Source organism: Cricetulus griseus, chromosome 2 (genome assembly GCF_003668045.3).
Source record: "Cricetulus griseus strain 17A/GY chromosome 2, alternate assembly CriGri-PICRH-1.0, whole genome shotgun sequence".
NCBI lineage: Eukaryota > Metazoa > Chordata > Mammalia > Rodentia > Cricetidae > Cricetulus > Cricetulus griseus.
The window spans coordinates 23,873,539-23,891,057 of record NC_048595.1 but is presented as its reverse complement, the minus strand read 5'-3'; the positions used below and the strand labels follow the sequence as shown (position 1 = coordinate 23,891,057).

At 52.4% G+C, this 17,519-nt stretch overlaps 1 protein-coding gene across 1 annotated transcript; it reads left to right on the top strand.

Moving 5' to 3' along the window:
* Positions 1 to 8,615: 8,615 nt before the first annotated feature.
* On the top strand, positions 8,616 to 13,891 carry LOC113833854 (fibronectin type III domain-containing protein 5). The gene is made up of 7 exons (XM_035438648.1): positions 8,616 to 8,703; positions 10,212 to 10,327; positions 10,900 to 11,098; positions 11,406 to 11,495; positions 12,761 to 12,894; positions 13,468 to 13,537; positions 13,785 to 13,891. Exons 1-7 carry the CDS (start codon positions 8,616 to 8,618, stop codon positions 13,889 to 13,891), a joined length of 804 nt encoding a protein of 267 aa, XP_035294539.1.
* Positions 13,892 to 17,519: the final 3,628 nt, after the last annotated feature.

The window sequence follows — 17,519 nt, the reverse complement described above, 5'->3', positions numbered from 1 at the left end:
CTCATTAACCGGAGTCAAGATTCTGCAGGGTACGATGGTGCATGCCTGTAATCCCAGCACTCCAGAGGTGGAAGCAAGGCAGGAGAGTCGAGATTATCCTCAGCCACATAGTGAATTCTAGCCCAAGTAAATGAGACCTTGACTCAAACACAGTTAAGACTATGGCTGGGGGATGTAATTCAGTGGTGGCATGTTTGACTAATACGCCTGAGATCCTAGGTTCAATCCCCAGCACTGGGGAGGCCAGGGAGACCAGGCTGGCCTCGAACTCACAGAGATCCACCTGCCTCTGTCTTCCGAGTGCTGGGATTAAAGGCATGCGCCACCAATGCCTGGCCTCTCCCCGCCACCTTTAAAAGTCAAGGTTTTGAAGAGAAAGCCCCTCTTGGACTAGAGATCGCTCCCAGCCAACAGCTCTACCTTGGGACCTAGCCAAGCAGAATGCTATTTCCAGTATTGATTCTTCAGGTGTCCATTTTCCTGGCCACCTTCTCACAACCCAGGAACCTGTTTGAAATCCCACCACCACCACCCCTGCCCTGCTGCCCCAGTGGCAGACTCTGTGGAGGGGGCAGATAGGGCCTCACCACTGAGCAGCAGTGCCTCCCAGGGGCTTTGCTTTCTATGGAACGCCCCCTTTCCAGAGCCTTGAGGCACCTGCGAGACACTGGGGAGGGGTGCACATGAAGGGGCCGATAGGTGACACTTCAGGCCTAGGGTTGACCACACAGGCTAGAGGATGGTGTCCCAGAGAGGGGACATTGTACATCCTCTTCTAGGCTTGCTTCTGCAGCCACCCACTAGTTTCTCCAATTTTAGAGAATTGGAAACTGAGGCACAAACAGGTCAAGTTCTCTGACTGAGACTTGCTTAAAGTCAGTGTCAGATCTAAGGTGAGCGCTAGCTCTGCCTCTGGGAGCCAGTGAACCAGGTTGCCTTAAAGGAATGAGGGTCTCCCAGGCACTCCAGAGGTACCCAGAGCCCCAGACCCCTGACTCAGGCATCCCTCAATCTGTCTCTCTGTCAGGGAAAACCCAGCCAGCTCTCAATCCTAGCGCCTCAAGCTCTCTGGAGGCAGGCCTGGGATTGCCTCCTGTTTCCATAGTAACGGCGAACAGAGGGCCTCCTGCAGCAGTGTGGAGATACCACAGATTCCAGTACCTGCAAGTCCACACGTGCCCTGGGAATCCTTGGGACCGGGCAGCCTCTAGAGCATGTCCATACACGTGCATGCTAGGGCTGGGAATGCATGCTCCTCCATAAACACATGAATACTCTTGCATAGGCAGACACATGCACAGTGACCCAGGGCTGGGCATGCTCACCCACAAGTGGGGTGGGAGATCGTCCTGGTGGGTGTAATCCACCCCCACAGTCACCCCAGCCCACCCTGGTTGCAGAGAAGTCTTGGGAATGTGGGGTTCCACTTTTCAACGCCCACTGCAACACTTTACTGACCACGTGTTGGGACTGCATGCAGCATCTCCTTTAGTCCTCACAACACCACATGGGGGTGGTGCAGATAAGGAAACAGATTCAGAGAAGCAGAGCAATTTGCCTGTGGTCACACAGTGATGGACTGACTGCAGCACAGTTTAAGCAGAGGACTGTTGGGCTGCAAGCATTTGGGTTCTTTCCCTCATAAGCAGACCCCTCAGTGTCAGAGCCAGGAGCACTCGTCTTCACACACACACACACACACACACACACACACACACACACACACGCGCGCGCGCGCGCGCGCACGTGATGGGAATTGGGATTTTGTAGTCAGAGGCAGGACAAGAGAGGAGACTTCCCAATAAAGACACCAGCAATAATGAGCTCTGGGCCACTTCTGTGGCCTTTGGCTGTTCCTGGAATGAAGGAGTGAGGGAGGTAAGGGTCTCATAGGGGCTCTCCATCTAGAAACAGAACAGCAAACACAAGACCTTCTGTGAAGCCACCTGGGGTCACTAGTCAGCTCCTGGTTATTGTTTCCTCAGGAAATCCAAGGCAACGCCTAAATCCCTACACTGCTGTGTATATAATTTCATGGCTACTGAAGACTGGACACCGGGTGGTTATATAGATCAGGCACTTTTGGATGGCATAACTGGGGCTAGGATGTAGCTCAGTAGCAGAGCACCTGACCCGTGTTGTGCTGGTACAAGAAATTGGGTTCGGTTCCCAGCAGCACAAATAACAACAGTAAGCCGGATGGGGGTGGGGACGTGTCTGTAATCTCAGCATGTGAGAGGTAAGACTCTGGAATTCAGATAAATAAACAATGATAACATTATGATCCACGTCCCACAACGGTCACCAGGACTCAGACTTCAACAGCTTCCATACAGTCAGCCTTTAATTCACACTGAATCCTCACAGAACTGCCTGAGGCCAGGTTTGGGCCGTGGATGTGGTCATCCAGGCTTGGTGATTTATTCACAAGGCCATCCTTAGTGCTGGCGGCTGAGCCTCTGGGTTCCCCGGGAACTGCCATCCTGGGTGGTGGCCATCGGCTTCATCTGGAGCTCTTGTTCTCTTGGGGTTCCTGTTTAGGAAAATGTGGATTCATTATGGCCGGAGTGGGCGCCCTCTGCTGGCCATGTTCTGGCTCTACAGAACTATCTTCCTTTCTCCGGGAGGCCCTCGGAATAGGCCTTGTGAGAAGTCGGGGTTCCTGGAACCTCTGATCTTCGCTCTGTGTGGCCTTACTTTGTCAGTGAAAACTGATGTTGAGGTGACCCAGCAAGATAGAGGCTGAGCTGAGGAGTGAGCCTATGGGCACGGTCCTCCTCATCCCTGTTGGGAACGGGGTCTTACCCATGCACCTCCACTTCAGCCCTCCAGCCCCCTCCTACAAAAGGGCCTCTGGTCCCACACTCTTGAAAGATGCGGGTGACCGAGGCGTTTAGCCAAGAAACTGTCTCAAGGGGCAAACTTAGAGCTGATGTTTGAGGCACAGGGAAGACTGGAGCTGGCTTTCTGAGCCTTGGGTAAGATGGCCAACCTCTCAGAGCACTGTGAAATGGACCAGAACGCAGAAGAGACTGGGGAAGGGGACGACGATTCCTTCACCTAATTACAAGCTCTTCCTCCCTCTCCTCGTCTGCATCTCCTCTTCATCCCCATTCTGTAGTGTGTGTGCGAGTATCCCCCTTTTCGAGAGGCTGCACTAGAGACTCAGAGAGCTGGAGTTCGTGGCCTAGCCAGGGATTTCTGGTTTCTGAACCTGGGACAGCGGAGACTCACCCAGCTTCCTGTCCCTCCTCAGCACCCCTCTCCTCACCTCTCCTTTGAGTCCCAGTCACCAGCTCCTCCTGCAAAAAGGAAGAAGGTCTCGGCTCCTTCTCCATTTGTCCCTGTCAGCTCTCAGATCAATACCATCATTTATGGCTCTGCCTTGACACCAGCCTCGTCGTCTCTTCACAGGTTGCCTGGTCCCAACCTTGTTTTCTATGGTCTGCCAGCAGCAAGCAATGGGATCCTTCTAAAATGTAAATCCACCACACCACAGCTTTGTGAAGCCTCCCATTGCAAGTGAACCGATGGAACCTTTCTCTCACACCCTGAGGTCCCAGCTGCCCTCATTTCCTCCCACTTTGCCAGTAAGACTCCGTGCTTTCTGCTTCTTTTAGTTTCCTGAACATGCTAGGCATACGTCTGCCCCAGAGCCTTTGCACTTGCTGTCCCAAAGGCTGGAGCACTATTGTGATATGTGATAACACTATTGTGATATGATATACCACCTGCTTCCTGTCCTTCAGTTCTTGGCTCAGATCCCACCCCTCAGGCCACGCTATCTAGCTTTACCTACTCAGCCACCTCAGCACGTTATCTCACCTTTCTCATAGCCCTGGAAGCCTCATGAACCCAGGCTTGCCTTGAACTCACTATATAGCCAAGGATGATGTTAAACTCACGAACCTGGTGCTTCTACCTCCCTAGTGCTGAGATTATAAGTGTTGACGGGCACAACCAGTGACTGTCCTCAGTGTATGCTAAGGACTGAGACCAGGCTTCTTGCATGCTAGGCAGACACTCTACCAATAGAGCTACATGCCCAGGCTCGAAAGGTGTGTGTGTGTGTGTGTGTGTGTGTGTGTGTGTGTGTGTGAGTGCCTGTGTGTGAGTGTTTGTGTGTGTGTATGTCTGTGTGTACCAACGTGTGTGTGTGTCTCTTTGTGTCTGTGTCTGTGGTGTGAATAGGTGTTTTGTCTGCCTGTATGTCTGTGCACCACATGAATGCCTTGTGTCTGAGGAGGCCAGAGAAAGCACTGGATCCCCTGGAACAGGAGTTACAGACAGTTGTAGCTGCCACGGGGTGCTGGGAACGGAACCTGGATCCTCTGGAAGAGCAGCCAGTGCTCTTAACTGCTCGGCCATGTCTCCCGACCCAGTGACACTAGACTTGTTTGTCTCACTGGAATGTGAGACCCATAAAGAGCTTGCCTTGTGCACAGTGTGTCCCTAGGACACGGTAGGTTCTCAGTAAGCCTTGAATGAATGAGGCTACCGTAGGGAACCCCATATTCTTTTGCAAGCTGATCAGAACAGTCTTTCACATATAGTCTTGTTTTGCTTGCTCCTGATGTTTTAGTCCAGGACCGGTAACTCCCCTGCTTTCATGAGATGTGTACTGCTTCTCCTTCCTCCCCTCCTCATTCGTACACCTTGTGCTCTCAAACTTTCTTCAACCCCCCCCACTCCTCTAGTTCCCAGCTGGCTTTCAGTGCTCAGTAAGTCAGGCATTGTCTCCTCCTGGAAGCCTTCCTTGCTTCTTTCTCAGTAAAGCCTGTCTTCTGCCCCTGAAGAGCTGGTGCCCTCTGTCTGAAAGCACAGTCCTCTCAGTGTTCTGAGAACATCAGTCTTCCTTGTCCCTGATCATGGGAGCAGCTCAAGGACCAGAACCAATCTGGCTCATCACTGTGTCCTCAGTACCCAGCCCCAACAGGCTTGGTTTGGTGTAGGACCTTAGAAAACATGAGCCTGGCCTAGCCGCAGCACCATGAGGACATCTGAGATTAGACAAGGCAGACCATGTCTCCTGGCTGTACAACACACAGCCAACCATTTTATCTTGTTAAGCATCAGTTTCTTTATCTATAACATGGTTGTCATGTTCTTGTCAGTGTTGTGAGGACTTTGGAACATGGACAATGTTGGTGAGCACTGGGTCCCTGAGCCTTGCCACTTTCCCTGTGAGTATCCAGCTTTTGTGTCCTCTGTAGAAGAATGCCCTGGAGCCCTATCCTGAGAGGTTCTTAGAGGTAAGGGGGTGGGGGAGTGACAGGAATGCCAGACCAGGCCCTGAACTTGAAGGCATGAATTTTAGACACAGCTCCATGGTTCATTGTCTGTGTGGCTCCAGGCAAGCCGCTCGCTTCAAGAGTGTTCTCTCTTATTGTACCCGAAAGCAATCTCCTGGCTTCTCCGGAGTCTCCCTGTGACTTGGGGCTGTGTCTAAAGAGCCCAAGCCTAGACTCAAACCTTCCTATTCTAAATGACACCCAATGATAGAGATAGGCTCTGAGACTCTTTTTTTTTTAAAGATCTTATTTATTTATTATTTATACAACATTCTGCTTCTGCGTATATCTGCACACCAGAAGAGGGCACCAGATCTCATAACGGATGGTTGTGAGCCACCATGTGCTGGGAATTGAACTCAGGACCTCTGGAAGAGCAGTTGGCACTCTTAACCTCTGAGGTATCTCTCCAGCCCCCCAGATAGGCTCTGAGACTCTTGACACCTAAGAGCATCCAAAAGTTGGCGAGTCCCTAAGTGTCTGTGTCTTCAGAGAGTCACGAATATGTAGGGAAACAGGAATGTAGCCAGGGAGGACACATTCCTCCTCTCCAGACCCTCCCCTTTTCCAATCCAGCTCATACGTTTGTGTGTTCTTCCTGAATGTTGCCTGGAACTGGGTACATAGTAGGTACTCAATAAATAAATGTTGGATGGATGAATTTGTTTTGGACAATCAACAATCATTACTGATTTCCCACTGTATTAGTAGCCTTAGCGCTGTGCTAAGGCAGGGAGCACCAGATGGTGTATATATAAAGCAAACGGTGCTGACAAGCCCCTTCCCAGTTTCCCTTGGGCACCTCTGGGTCCCTTCAGTTCTTACTGCCCTTAACCAGATCCTTCTGGGTGCTAGATTCCAAGCCAGGACTTCCTTCAGAACTGAGATGATGCCCAAGCCCCTCATGAATCCTGGAAAGGCTACACTCCACACCACAACTCTTCAAATTCTTCAAGTCTGCCATGCTCCCTCCACCAGCCACCAGCAGCCTTTGCTCCTTGCTCCCAGACAGTGAAAGCTGCCCTTTCCCCCTCCTAACGCCCTACATTAGCCTGGGGGGGTTCCCCAGAATGGCCAGCAGGTGGCGTGGAGGCTCTCCTCTCCCCATCACTGGACTATAGGCCACCCAGACCCTCTCTCTCCTTTTTCCTCAGCCAGGATAAAACTGGATCCTATGACCTCTATCTGACCCCTCTTTCCTGCGGCTGCTGCAATGGCTAACCAAGGAGACTCCACTCTGGTTGCTCCTGCAGGCCCCCTGGTAGTCTGGGGAAGGTCCCTGAGGGTTAAGCTGCAGTTGGTGGGGTGGGGCTGGTAGGGTGGGGCAGGCAGCAGCTGCCAAAAGAGAAAGAGAAAAAGAAGGGGGAAGGTCCCTGGCTCGGCTACTATCCCAGGCAGGTCCAGGTCCCAACAAGGTTCCAGCGGAGGAGGCTTATCCCCAGAACAGGGTATGTGGCCAAGGGAACGGATGGCACTGGGGAGTGGGGGGGATCAGCCTGCCCATCCCGGCAGTCCTCGGGGTACAGAGGGCTGGGTGGAGTGATTGGAAAGCTCAACAAACCCGCTGAGTCCCCTCCCACCTCATTCTTCCCAGGGGTCCAAGTAGAAATTTGGGGTGCAGGGAAAAAGTCCTGGGGGGCATTAGTAGAGGAGTGTTCTGTGGCTTCTTTTGTCCCTTGGTGGGGCTTCTATCTCTGTACCTTTGCTTCTTAATCAAAAGCCTGGGGTTGGACTGGAAGACCTTGAAGGTCTTTGTTTACCCTCTTTGGGAAGAGATCTCTGGAAAACCTGTGACAAAGCTGTGTCCCACCCCCAACCCAAGGGTGAATTTTCAGATAGGAGGGGGTGGTGGTGTGACAGAGCATGGCCCTTTGTGTCAGGAGGCCAAAGGACTCTGGTCTAGCCTTGACCCACAGTCTTGTTCCTCTGACTGGGCTTGAGTTAATAAAGAATGTCACAGGCTCGGGTTGGGAGCTTTCTGTTGTCCTGTAGCAATTCTTCTTAGGGAAAGAATACTGGGGGGGGGGGTGGCAGGAACACGGGCTCCTCTCTACCTCTAAGACCATCAAAGGAACGGACAGTAGGGTTTGTGAGATCTGGATGGCTTGTGGTTGTTCCCAAGGCAGTGAAGAAAGGGTTATCAAAGTGCGTTAATTACCTGAAGCTATCTGCCACATCTCCTGGCCCCTAGCACTTTAGAACCATTAGCTAAATCAATGCTCAGAATGGGCACAGTGGTCCCAAAGGCCTCCGGAAACCACAGCCTCCGCCCCTCTGTTCTTGAAGAAACATGGTTCCAGATTGTTCTTTTAATAATCTAGAATGTGAGCAGTTTTATAGAGAGAGATTGTTGTGAAGTCACCCTGGGTAGGGAGTCCGCTGAGTCAAGCCCAGAGGACCCTGGGTTCAAATCGTGACTGTGGAGGGCCCTTGCACAAAACAACTATTCAAACTGCAGTGTCCATCTACGTGAAATGCCCACAGCGGAGTGGACCTTAGGGGGCTGCAGTGAGAACGAAGTCCCAAATCCAAGCAAGGCCCGCAGTGTCTGAGCCTAGCAGATCCTCGCAGTGCTCTCGAGGGGTTTAAAAATAGGCATAAGAAAAAGAAAAGGCTGACCTGGGGTCTCAGCTATACCTCCAGGGAGTCAAAGAAGACCCTCCTCATCCCCAATGGGCACACCGAGCCCCTCCCCAGAGTTACCCTGTCTGTACCCTACTTACACCCTCGCAGCGTGTGTGTGTGTGTGTGTGTGTCTGTGTGTGTGTCTGTGTGTGTCTGTGTGTGTGTGTGTGTGTGTGTGTGTGTGTGTGTGTGTGTGTGTGTGTGTGTGTGTGTGTGTGTGTGTGTGTGTGTGTGTGTGTGTGTGTGTGAGCCTGGGGTGTGGGCTGGAGTGAGAGGTGGGGCACAGATGGGCATCTCCCAAGCACTTGTCCTCCCTCTCCCCTGGGGAAGGGCCGGGCCAGGTCAGGACTGGGGCTGGGACTGACTGTGGCGCGGTGCTGCGGCTCCAGCACCGGCCAGAGAGCGGGAGCCGCCGATCCCCCGAAGCCCCTGGTTTTCCAGGCGCCGACCGAGCGGGGATCGGGGCCAGGAGCGGGGGCGCCCTCGGTCCTAACCCCGCCCCCGCCTCTCCCCGCAGCGGGGGCGCCCCGCCCCCCGGGCGCCCGACGTGGACGCGGCCGCTGCCGCCGCTGCCGCCGCGCGGGAGTCGCTGTCCGCGGAGCCGATATGCAGGCGGCGCGGGGCGGCGCGGGGCGGCCGGGCCGGGAGGGCCGCAGGCTGGAGTGCGAGCCGGAGCGGCCGCCCGGCGCAGGAGCCGCCATGCCCCCAGGGCCGCCGTGCGCCTGGCGCGCCCGCGCCGCGCTCCGCCTGTGGCTGGGCTGCGTCTGCTTCGCGCTGGTGCAGGCGGGTAAGGGGGCCCGGGGCGGGGGGCGGGCGGAGGGGGAACAGCCTCCCCTCCCACGCTGCCACTGGGGAGTCCTCGGTTCCCTTCCCGCTGCCTGAGGACCTCTTGTGTCACCTGCTTCCTGCTCTCCTGACCTCGGCGCGTCTGAACCTTCCTGACCCCTAGACCTGTCCTTCAGCCACTAACCCTCTTCCCTGGGCTTTTAGGGTCTTGTGTCTCCTGATCCCTTCAGGCCACTCTCTAACCCTGCGTCTTTGCCTCAGTCACCTTTCCTGGCCCTGGGAGCAGCCGAGGACACCACTGCTCCACCTTGGGCCTCCCTCTGTATCCCCCAAAGACCTCTCTCACGGACCCACAGGCAGCCGCACCTCTCTGTGCAGGAGCGACCATGAAGAGAACTGGAACCTGAGGTTGTAGCGGGGAGAGGGGGCCAAGCCTGCTACAGTCAGGGTCTGGCCCACCCCATGGGGCCCTGCCTCCCCGAATCGCCCCCGATCTGTCCCTCCTGGCTGCTGCCGCCGCCGCCGCCTCACTCTCTAACCGTCTCTTTCTTGCCCTGCTTCTGTGTCCGTCCGTGTCTGTCTCTAATGCTCCACTTGTCTGCTCTCTGGTTCTGTGACCGCAGCCACCTGTCTGTGTCCTTCTGTCCCTTTCCATCCGCATGTCTGGCATAATTCTGGGGCCTTGAGTTCACTCATCTGAATGGTAGGGGGTTTACTGCTCAGGCCCAGGGCTTCCAATCAGAACACCTGTGCTCTTGAGAGACACAGGCCAGTGTGACTTTCCTCTCCTCTCCCAGAAGGTCCTTCCTGCCCTGTTCCCTCACTGTTTTCCCACTTACTCTCAGAAATGTCCCCCGTTCGTCTTCTTCCTTCACCCAGAAGGCCTTGCCCTATCTTGGTGACTCTCCACTGAGCAGCCCTGTTCTGAGCACCCCTCTTCTTCAACTTCCTCTCCACCCCTGCCACTCCAGGCCCCATGGAATATGAAGAGGCTCACACAGACCCTTACCCTTAGAAGCACTCTGCCCAGCTCACCACAGTTTGGGGTTGCTCCTCTCCCATGCCAGGGCTCAGCCCTTCCTGGCTCTTCATAGTGGGGTCTGTCTCCTTCCCTCAAGGTCACTCGTTTGACAGTGTGGGGCTATAGAAAGAGCAACGGACCAGCAGTCCTTGTGACTGCTTTTCATCCCACTAATCAGCTTCTGCAACTCCGTTCAGCCATCCCCCACCTCCATACCTCACCATCCATCCACTAGGTCTCGCTCTGTTCAGGTCCAGACCTATCAGTTTTACCTAAAGACCCTTGATTTGGCCAGTCTATAGCAAGCAGGAGCTTCCCCACCAGTCACCAGGAGCCTGGGGCCTCTCAACCACTGAGGAACTGAGAGCCATGTGGCCCAGCTGAAGCCTTGGAGTCTCTTGCCCTCTCCACATAGCCTCTCTCCTTTATGGTGGGGCTGGGCCTCAGAGCAGGGCGTGCTCAGGCTCAGGTGCCTCCCTGCCCTGCAGACAGCCCCTCTGCCCCTGTGAATGTCACCGTCAGACACCTCAAGGCCAACTCTGCAGTGGTCAGCTGGGATGTCCTGGAGGATGAGGTTGTCATCGGTTTTGCCATCTCTCAGCAGGTAACCCTTGATGGTGCTTGGAGGGAGAGGGCATATCAACATGGTGACAGAAAACCGGATGCATATGGTGTTGCATGCCTGTAATCCCAGGACTCAGGAGGCACAGCAGAAGGATTTCAAGTTCAAGGCCAGCCAGGCAAACACAGCAAGACCCTTGTCTTTAAAAACAAACAAACAAGCAAACAAAAAACTGAAAAGAAAAAGAAAAAAAGACGATGGTGTCTGTCCTGGATGGAGGGTGATGGCAGGGAAACAGAAAAGGGAAAGAAACCCAGGACAAGAGATATGGGTGACAAGTTGTACATTTAGCTTAGAACTGTGGTCACCGAAGGTCCATAGTCAGGCGATCTGGGCTGGGACATGGAAATTCAAATGACACAGGAGTTTAGGACATACTGGCACCCTCAGTAGCTGTGTGGCCTCTCACAGCCTGTTTCCTTAGCTGTGCTGTGGAGATAATGATGACCAAGGTGATGGGATGACGATGGACATGAAAAGGACGTCACTGCAGAAGGTGGGCAGAAGTGGGGTGGGTGCCTGCACACTGACATACCAAGCCCTCCCCCTTTCAGAAGAAGGATGTGCGGATGCTACGCTTCATTCAGGAGGTGAACACCACCACCCGATCGTGTGCTCTCTGGGATCTGGAGGAGGACACAGAATACATCGTGCACGTGCAAGCCATCTCCATTCAGGGCCAGAGCCCAGCTAGTGAGCCTCTGCTCTTCAAGACCCCACGGGAGGCCGAGAAGATGGCCTCTAAGAACAAAGGCAAGCCGGCGGCATGCTAGAGTCCCGGGGCGAGGGCAGGTAGACAAGGGCAGTTGGACAGAGCAGGAGAGAAAGAAAGCAGCTCAAAGAGGAGGTTTGCTTTAGTCCCCCGAGAGGAGACTGGAGTATAAACTTCCTCCTTTGGATAGAGTCCAAATGCTGCCACCCCAAGCAGCCTTCATGATGTTCCTGGAACTCTTTATGTTGGGTGTCTTGGCATTGGTAGAGGCACTTCTTGTTGTGGCCTTGGCCCTGGAGAAATGGCTGGGGAGGGAAGGAGCCCAGGACTAGCTACTCTCTCCCACAGATGAAGTGACCATGAAGGAGATGGGGAGGAACCAGCAGCTGCGAACAGGCGAGGTGCTGATCATCGTCGTAGTCCTCTTCATGTGGGCAGGTGAGTCAGGCTTCCAGATCCTTCTTCACTGACCCTGGAGGAAATGAGGGCCCCAGCCAACCATCACAAAGGATGAGGGCCTTGGAGAGGTCTAGGAGGGGGTGAAATTCCCAAATCCTGCCTGTGGAAACTCTGAGACCCCTTCTCTAGTCCCCTCCCCCCAAACACAGCATGCTACTACTGTCTTGTAAGCCATGGGCGCACTTGCCTTTTTCCTTGCAATAAGTGGTCCGGCCTCCTAGGGTGGCCATGTCCACAGTCAGTGTACCTTTTGGCCGCACGGGCGGTATGAGGTTCAAGAAACAACAAATTAAGCTCACAGACTGACTCGGGGTAGCTGTGGCTTGTGAAAGAGAGTGGAATGTTGGAATAAAGGGTAGAGAGGCTGAGGGCTAGAGTCTTTTGAGAGATTTGAACACCTTACTCAAGCCTGATTATCATGGTGATGGAGGGAAGACCGTTGAAGAAACATTTGGAGCAGGTAAACTACTTGAGAAAAGGCAGAAAGATGAGGGTTAGACAAAAGAGGAGGTTTGAGTATGGTCCATTATTAGGCTTGGCACAGACAGTGTTTACATAATCACAACGCTATAAACAGAAATTTAACCCAAACTTGTGGTGGAAGTCTGTTAGGATGTTGGAGAGGGAAATAGCAGTTGTTGGGCTTCATCTACGATGATGGGAAGTTGAGAGTGATCTAGGATTGGTCAAGAACACTTTAGAGGCAGAATGGGGACCATGTCTCCCACTGGAGTTAGTGTGAATACTATCCGCATGTTACTAGGTCCATAGGAGACAGTAAGCAGGCTCTGTGCATCACCTCCTGCCACACCAAGGTGTGACCTTGAGTTTCTGACACCCTCACCAGTATGTTCCCTTGTGCCCTGGAACTAATAATAATAGGTTGGAGCTGTAAGGATCAAATGAGATTGAATACGTCAGAGCGTACAGCACTGGGCCTGGCATAGGCTCAGCAAATGTCTTTATCGGTCCCATGGTAGCTGTCAGAGGCTTAAAGAAAGGGTAAGGGCTAGACATGATCAGATCGGGGAGATATGATCAGATCCAGGCTGTGGGAGGGCCAGCCTGGCAGCAGTGAAAGGGATGGCTCTTGGCTAGTTAGGTGGAAAAAGGAGCCAGCGGCTGGAAGGAGGTTGCAGCAGCATAGAGGCCATCTGGAGATGGCAGCAAGCCCTGGAGGGGATAAGGCAGGCAAGGTAAGAACTGAGACCCAGGCCTCTGACTGCTTCTGCCTGTCTTCCCAGGTGTTATAGCCCTCTTCTGCCGCCAGTATGACATCATCAAGGACAATGAGCCCAATAACAACAAGGAAAAAACCAAGAGTGCATCAGAAACCAGCACACCAGAGCACCAGGGTGGGGGTCTCCTCCGCAGCAAGGTGAGAGAAACACCTGGGCTTCGTGGGTGGTCCTGTGTCTTAAACATTTGTAGTCCCTGGACTGCAGAAGGGGTCAGCTCAGGGCCTGGCATGGCAGCAGCTAGGCAAAGCCAAGCTTGGCTGCTGCCTATGTGACACAGGGGACACTGCAAATTGATTTTGGATCCTCGCCTTTTGCAGGGTGCCAAGGGCCAGTGGTGGTTTTTTTTGTTTGTTTGTTTGATAGAGACAGCCAATGGGAATGGCAGAGTTCTTGGTGGGACAGCACGGGTAGGGGTGATGCGCCCGGGGCGCTGTTTCATGTCTGCTCCTTCACTTCCTCTTTTGAAAACAGATATGAAGCCTTCCCAGTGCTTGCTCTGAGCAGCTCAGAAGACAGTAGAGAATGTGAGAGGACCTCACTGTTCTGACGATGACTGTACAACAAACATCTGGCCCTCTCTGCATCTCCTCCCCATCCATCTTCTTCTATCATCGGGCTTCACTATCTCTCTCTTGGCTTCTTTCTTTCTGATGTCTTGTCCTGAAGCCTCTTATTAACCCCTAACTCCAGGAGCACCTCAACAATGTCAGTGGCTGAGGCTGTACCTAGAGACAGAACTGCAGAATGTGAGAACCAGCCAGAGGGATGTCTTTGCTGCAGGTAGACTGGGTGCCAGGGTTCTCGGCCCAGGACTCGTCTTGGCCACTCAGCTTGACCGAAGTCTGTGTGTGAAAGGGCAGAGAAATGAGACTTTCAGGCAGGGCTATTCTATTGTTCCTGGGAAGGACAAGAGCCAGGCATTTAGGCTGCAGCCCTGCTGGTCCTACTCTCCTCTGCCCCGTTTCCCATCTTGCAAGAAGGCTATCCAACCAGTTCTGGCCACTTCTCTTGTTTGTTCCCTTCCCAGTTTCCAAATATGCCCCAGTGAACATCATCAAAGTGTGGCTGGCCCCATCTGCAGGGGAAGGGTTTCATTCTCTGCTCGTCTCTGCGTCCTTCCTGGGCACAGGGTAAAAGCTGACTAAAGTGGTGGGGGCGCAGATAGCCACAGTTCCTTTCCCCCATCTTAAGTCTGATGATGGAGGCTCAACTATAACCCAAATTCTGAAGAAAAAAAAAAAATCAAATAAGCCACAAAGCTAGGAAGCCTGGCTGCACACTGGAAAAGGCAATGCTGCGTGAGACACGACCTCCTGCCTCCTTGCTTCTGGACTGGCTTCCTCTCTGAGATAATGCACAAAGCTCTGGGAGAGAGCAAGCACCAAGACTGGCTGGAGCTGTCTGTTCAACCAAGTGCACCAGCGAAGCTGTGGGGCTGCCTGCTTTTCAGGGCCCTGACTCAAGCCTGTTCTACATCAGGCCAAATAGGACATCTGCGGTGTGAGGCACACCTTTGCGAATGTGTGTGATGTTACTGTTTTGACTCTCGGAAAACACAATCAGAGGGCTGCACTCCATAGGGTAGAGAGGGCTCTGCCGAGGCCTGAGCTGACTGCCGGCATCTTCAGTCTTCTTTGTGGTGAGAGCATCGGTAGGGAGTTTTAAAGAAGACCTGGAAGGTACTGCCCACTTTTAAAGGCAGTGCCTCGGCGTTGCAGCAGTGTCAGCTTGAATAACAGAAAGAGCCCATCTATGTCCTACACCCCAGGGGCTGCTGAGCGACCTGCTGGAAAGCCATTCACCAGATAGAGAGCAGCTTTGCTGTCACTACCGGCCTCTGAGTCTGTGCATCTTGCCATTCATTCAGGGTCCTGGGAAAGCTATCCAAGGTTCTCATATCCTTACCTAGAGCTTGAAGTGTGAAGTGACAGCTAGTGCTAGTGCTCTGTTCTCTTTCTCCTCTCCTCTGCCCCTTTCTGGTAAAAAAAAAAAAAAAAAAAAAAAAAAAAGGTGCTTGATGAGGCAAGCAGACTTCTCTGGGACTGACGCACCATGGCTGCCAAATGCCTGCATGGGAAAAGTGAATTCTACATCTTCCATTGGTGGCCGAGGTAGTGTGGGAGGCTGTTCCCAGCACATAGTAGGTGCTTGATAAGTATTTGTTGTACTGAATGATGAGTACTGGTGCCCAAGTCAGAGAGCTAAAAAAGCCATCACCCAATGACTGCCCCCTCATTCGGGTCTGTAAACAGCTCTCAAGGCTGGGTCAGCCACCACCCTGCTGGCTCCAAGTGTGGCAGCACAGGGGACGACAGACAGATAAGGGCAGATGTCAGCAATACTAAGGGCTTCCTCCTGGGAGGGCATGAGGTTCCACTCATTGTCTTGTGACTTCCATCCCTGCTGAATGGGGCTGCAAGGCCAAGTCTCCTTAAGAGAGGTCCTTACCTCGATCCAGTTAGAGCAATAACCACTTTTTAAATGTAAAATAAAGACAAATGAAAAGGCACACCCTTGTCCTCTGGTAAATGCCCAAACGTTGCCCTCTTTTTCTGGCGATTGGCAGCAAGTCAGGATGTGTGGAGGAGGGAGTCAGTTCTCTTCCATTTTGGCCTGCAGCTTCTTAGGGACAGGCCTGCCAGCCAAGCTGGAGTTGGAAGGGAATTCTCGAACAGATGGGGGTGCACGTGTAGGAGAAGAAAATAGCTGCTCTACCATCCTCTCTCTGAGGCTCCTCTCTAAGCTCTGCTTGGGCTGCCTCACCACATAGGTACGCAGGCGCCTGCTCAGTTTCTTACAACAAAGGGTTTTCCCCTCAGGAGAGTGCTGTGTGCTTATTCCTGCCACAGGCCCGTGGCTCTTTTCTGGGGTGGGTAAGGGAGGAGCGAAGAACTGCAAAGGCTGCTTTCTGCAGACATCATTCTGTATTCACTCCACACTCTTCCGGGCTGTTAAAGGAACATCATTAAGATCCCCCACAGCAGGCTGAAAGGCAGGCAGAGTAAGGATGCCATTAGCCAATGAGCGAACCAGGAAATGGGGCACCTCCAACATTCCTGTCCAGAGGCAGGGGACAGAATGTCAGATGTGCAGTGCCCAGAGGAGGCTGTTCAGGTTCTGAGAGCAGAGGGAAAGGAAGGTCTTAGAAACCTCTCTCTGCCCGGGTATTCCGACTGAGAAGCATTAAATGGAAGTAGTTAGTGGGGTTTGGAGAGCCCTGTTAGCTGGGGTCAAGGTTCCCTGTGCATCTATACCTGTGGTACACCACAGAGATCTGGAGAGAGAAATTGCTCCTTTAGTTTAAGGTTCAGTCCTCTTTCTCCTGAAATAAGGATTGTACTCTTCTTGAAATTGTTATTTACAGCCAAACTCTACATCTATTATTCGAGAAGTGGTCTCTCCATTCCTCTCAGGTGACTCCCAAAGATTTTGGAAAGCTCTGAGACCAAGACCACAGCAGTCCTGTGGGAAGAATGCTGGACAGAAAGGCAGTCACTTCTCTGAGGGTGGAGTAGACTCCTTTCTACCAATACCATATGCAAAGAGGCTTTCCAGAGCCCACCCACCAAGGATGATGACTAAAGGCTGGCCTAGAAACACAGTGGAGGCCAAGGAGCTAAGAGGAGGTGGAGGAAGACTGCTGGGAATCTTTTTAAGCAGGTCTTTTCTCCTGTCTTCTAACCCCAGCCTTTCAGTCCAGGTGTCCTCTGAAATGGAATCCAGCCCTTTACAGACACACATAACATTTCACCAGGCCATCTATGATAATCTTTCAGACTTCTCTGTTTTTCTTAGTGAATTTTACTTTTAAGAAGTATCTCCAGGAGTGAACAGCTTCTATAAACAGGGCACTCTGACTGCCCCAGGACCAGTCCATGGGTGAAAAAAAATACCAAACCTGAAAATAGGGCCTAAGGCTAAGTTAAGAAGATCTCTGTATACAGATTGTAGCCTGGTGATACATTTCAGGATTGTCACTTAGACTTCTAAAGGTTACCCCAAAGATCATATTCCTCCTATTTCTGATTGGGTGCTGGGGAAGGCCAGATTTTCCATCTACATGTTCCAGCTGTTATGGGGGAATAAATGGGTTGGAATGACAAGGCAGGTGCTTGTTCATTAAGGAATTCCAACACTGACCAGCTGACTCTTTCTGTGACAAATGGAAACATTTGTGTGTGTGTGCATGCCCTGGCATGCACACACACCCTGTTTGGGGAATAATCATTTTCTCCTAGAAAACAGGACATTGGTTTCTCATCCTCTAAAAGCTCAAGATGAACTTCTTGGAAAATGAGCCCACTCCCCATGAAGTCCATTTCTCCTCCTCCTACCCACTTCTCTGTAACAAGATGAATGGAATGTATGAAATGCCATCATTTCAGAGACTTCATCCTGATATTCGAAACCTTTGATGCCTGGGGTAGAAACTGACACACTGATAAACAGGAAATAATTACCAACAGATCCTCTACACTTGACAGGAACAACGCATATACATAAGCCAAGAATACTACAAAGTGTATCAAATAGCTAAGTGCTTACCACATTTCTGTAGTCTTTTGCTTAGAGTAAGAATGGCTTTGTCTAGAATACACACACACACAACAAAATTTAGATAGAGTTTAGCATGGTGGCATTTGCCTGTAATCTAGAACTTGGCATGGTGGCACTTGCCTATAATCTCCTTCCTTTCTGGAGATGGAGGTAGAACTTCAAGTTTGAGGCCAGTTTGGGTTTCATAGAGTCTGTCTCAACAACA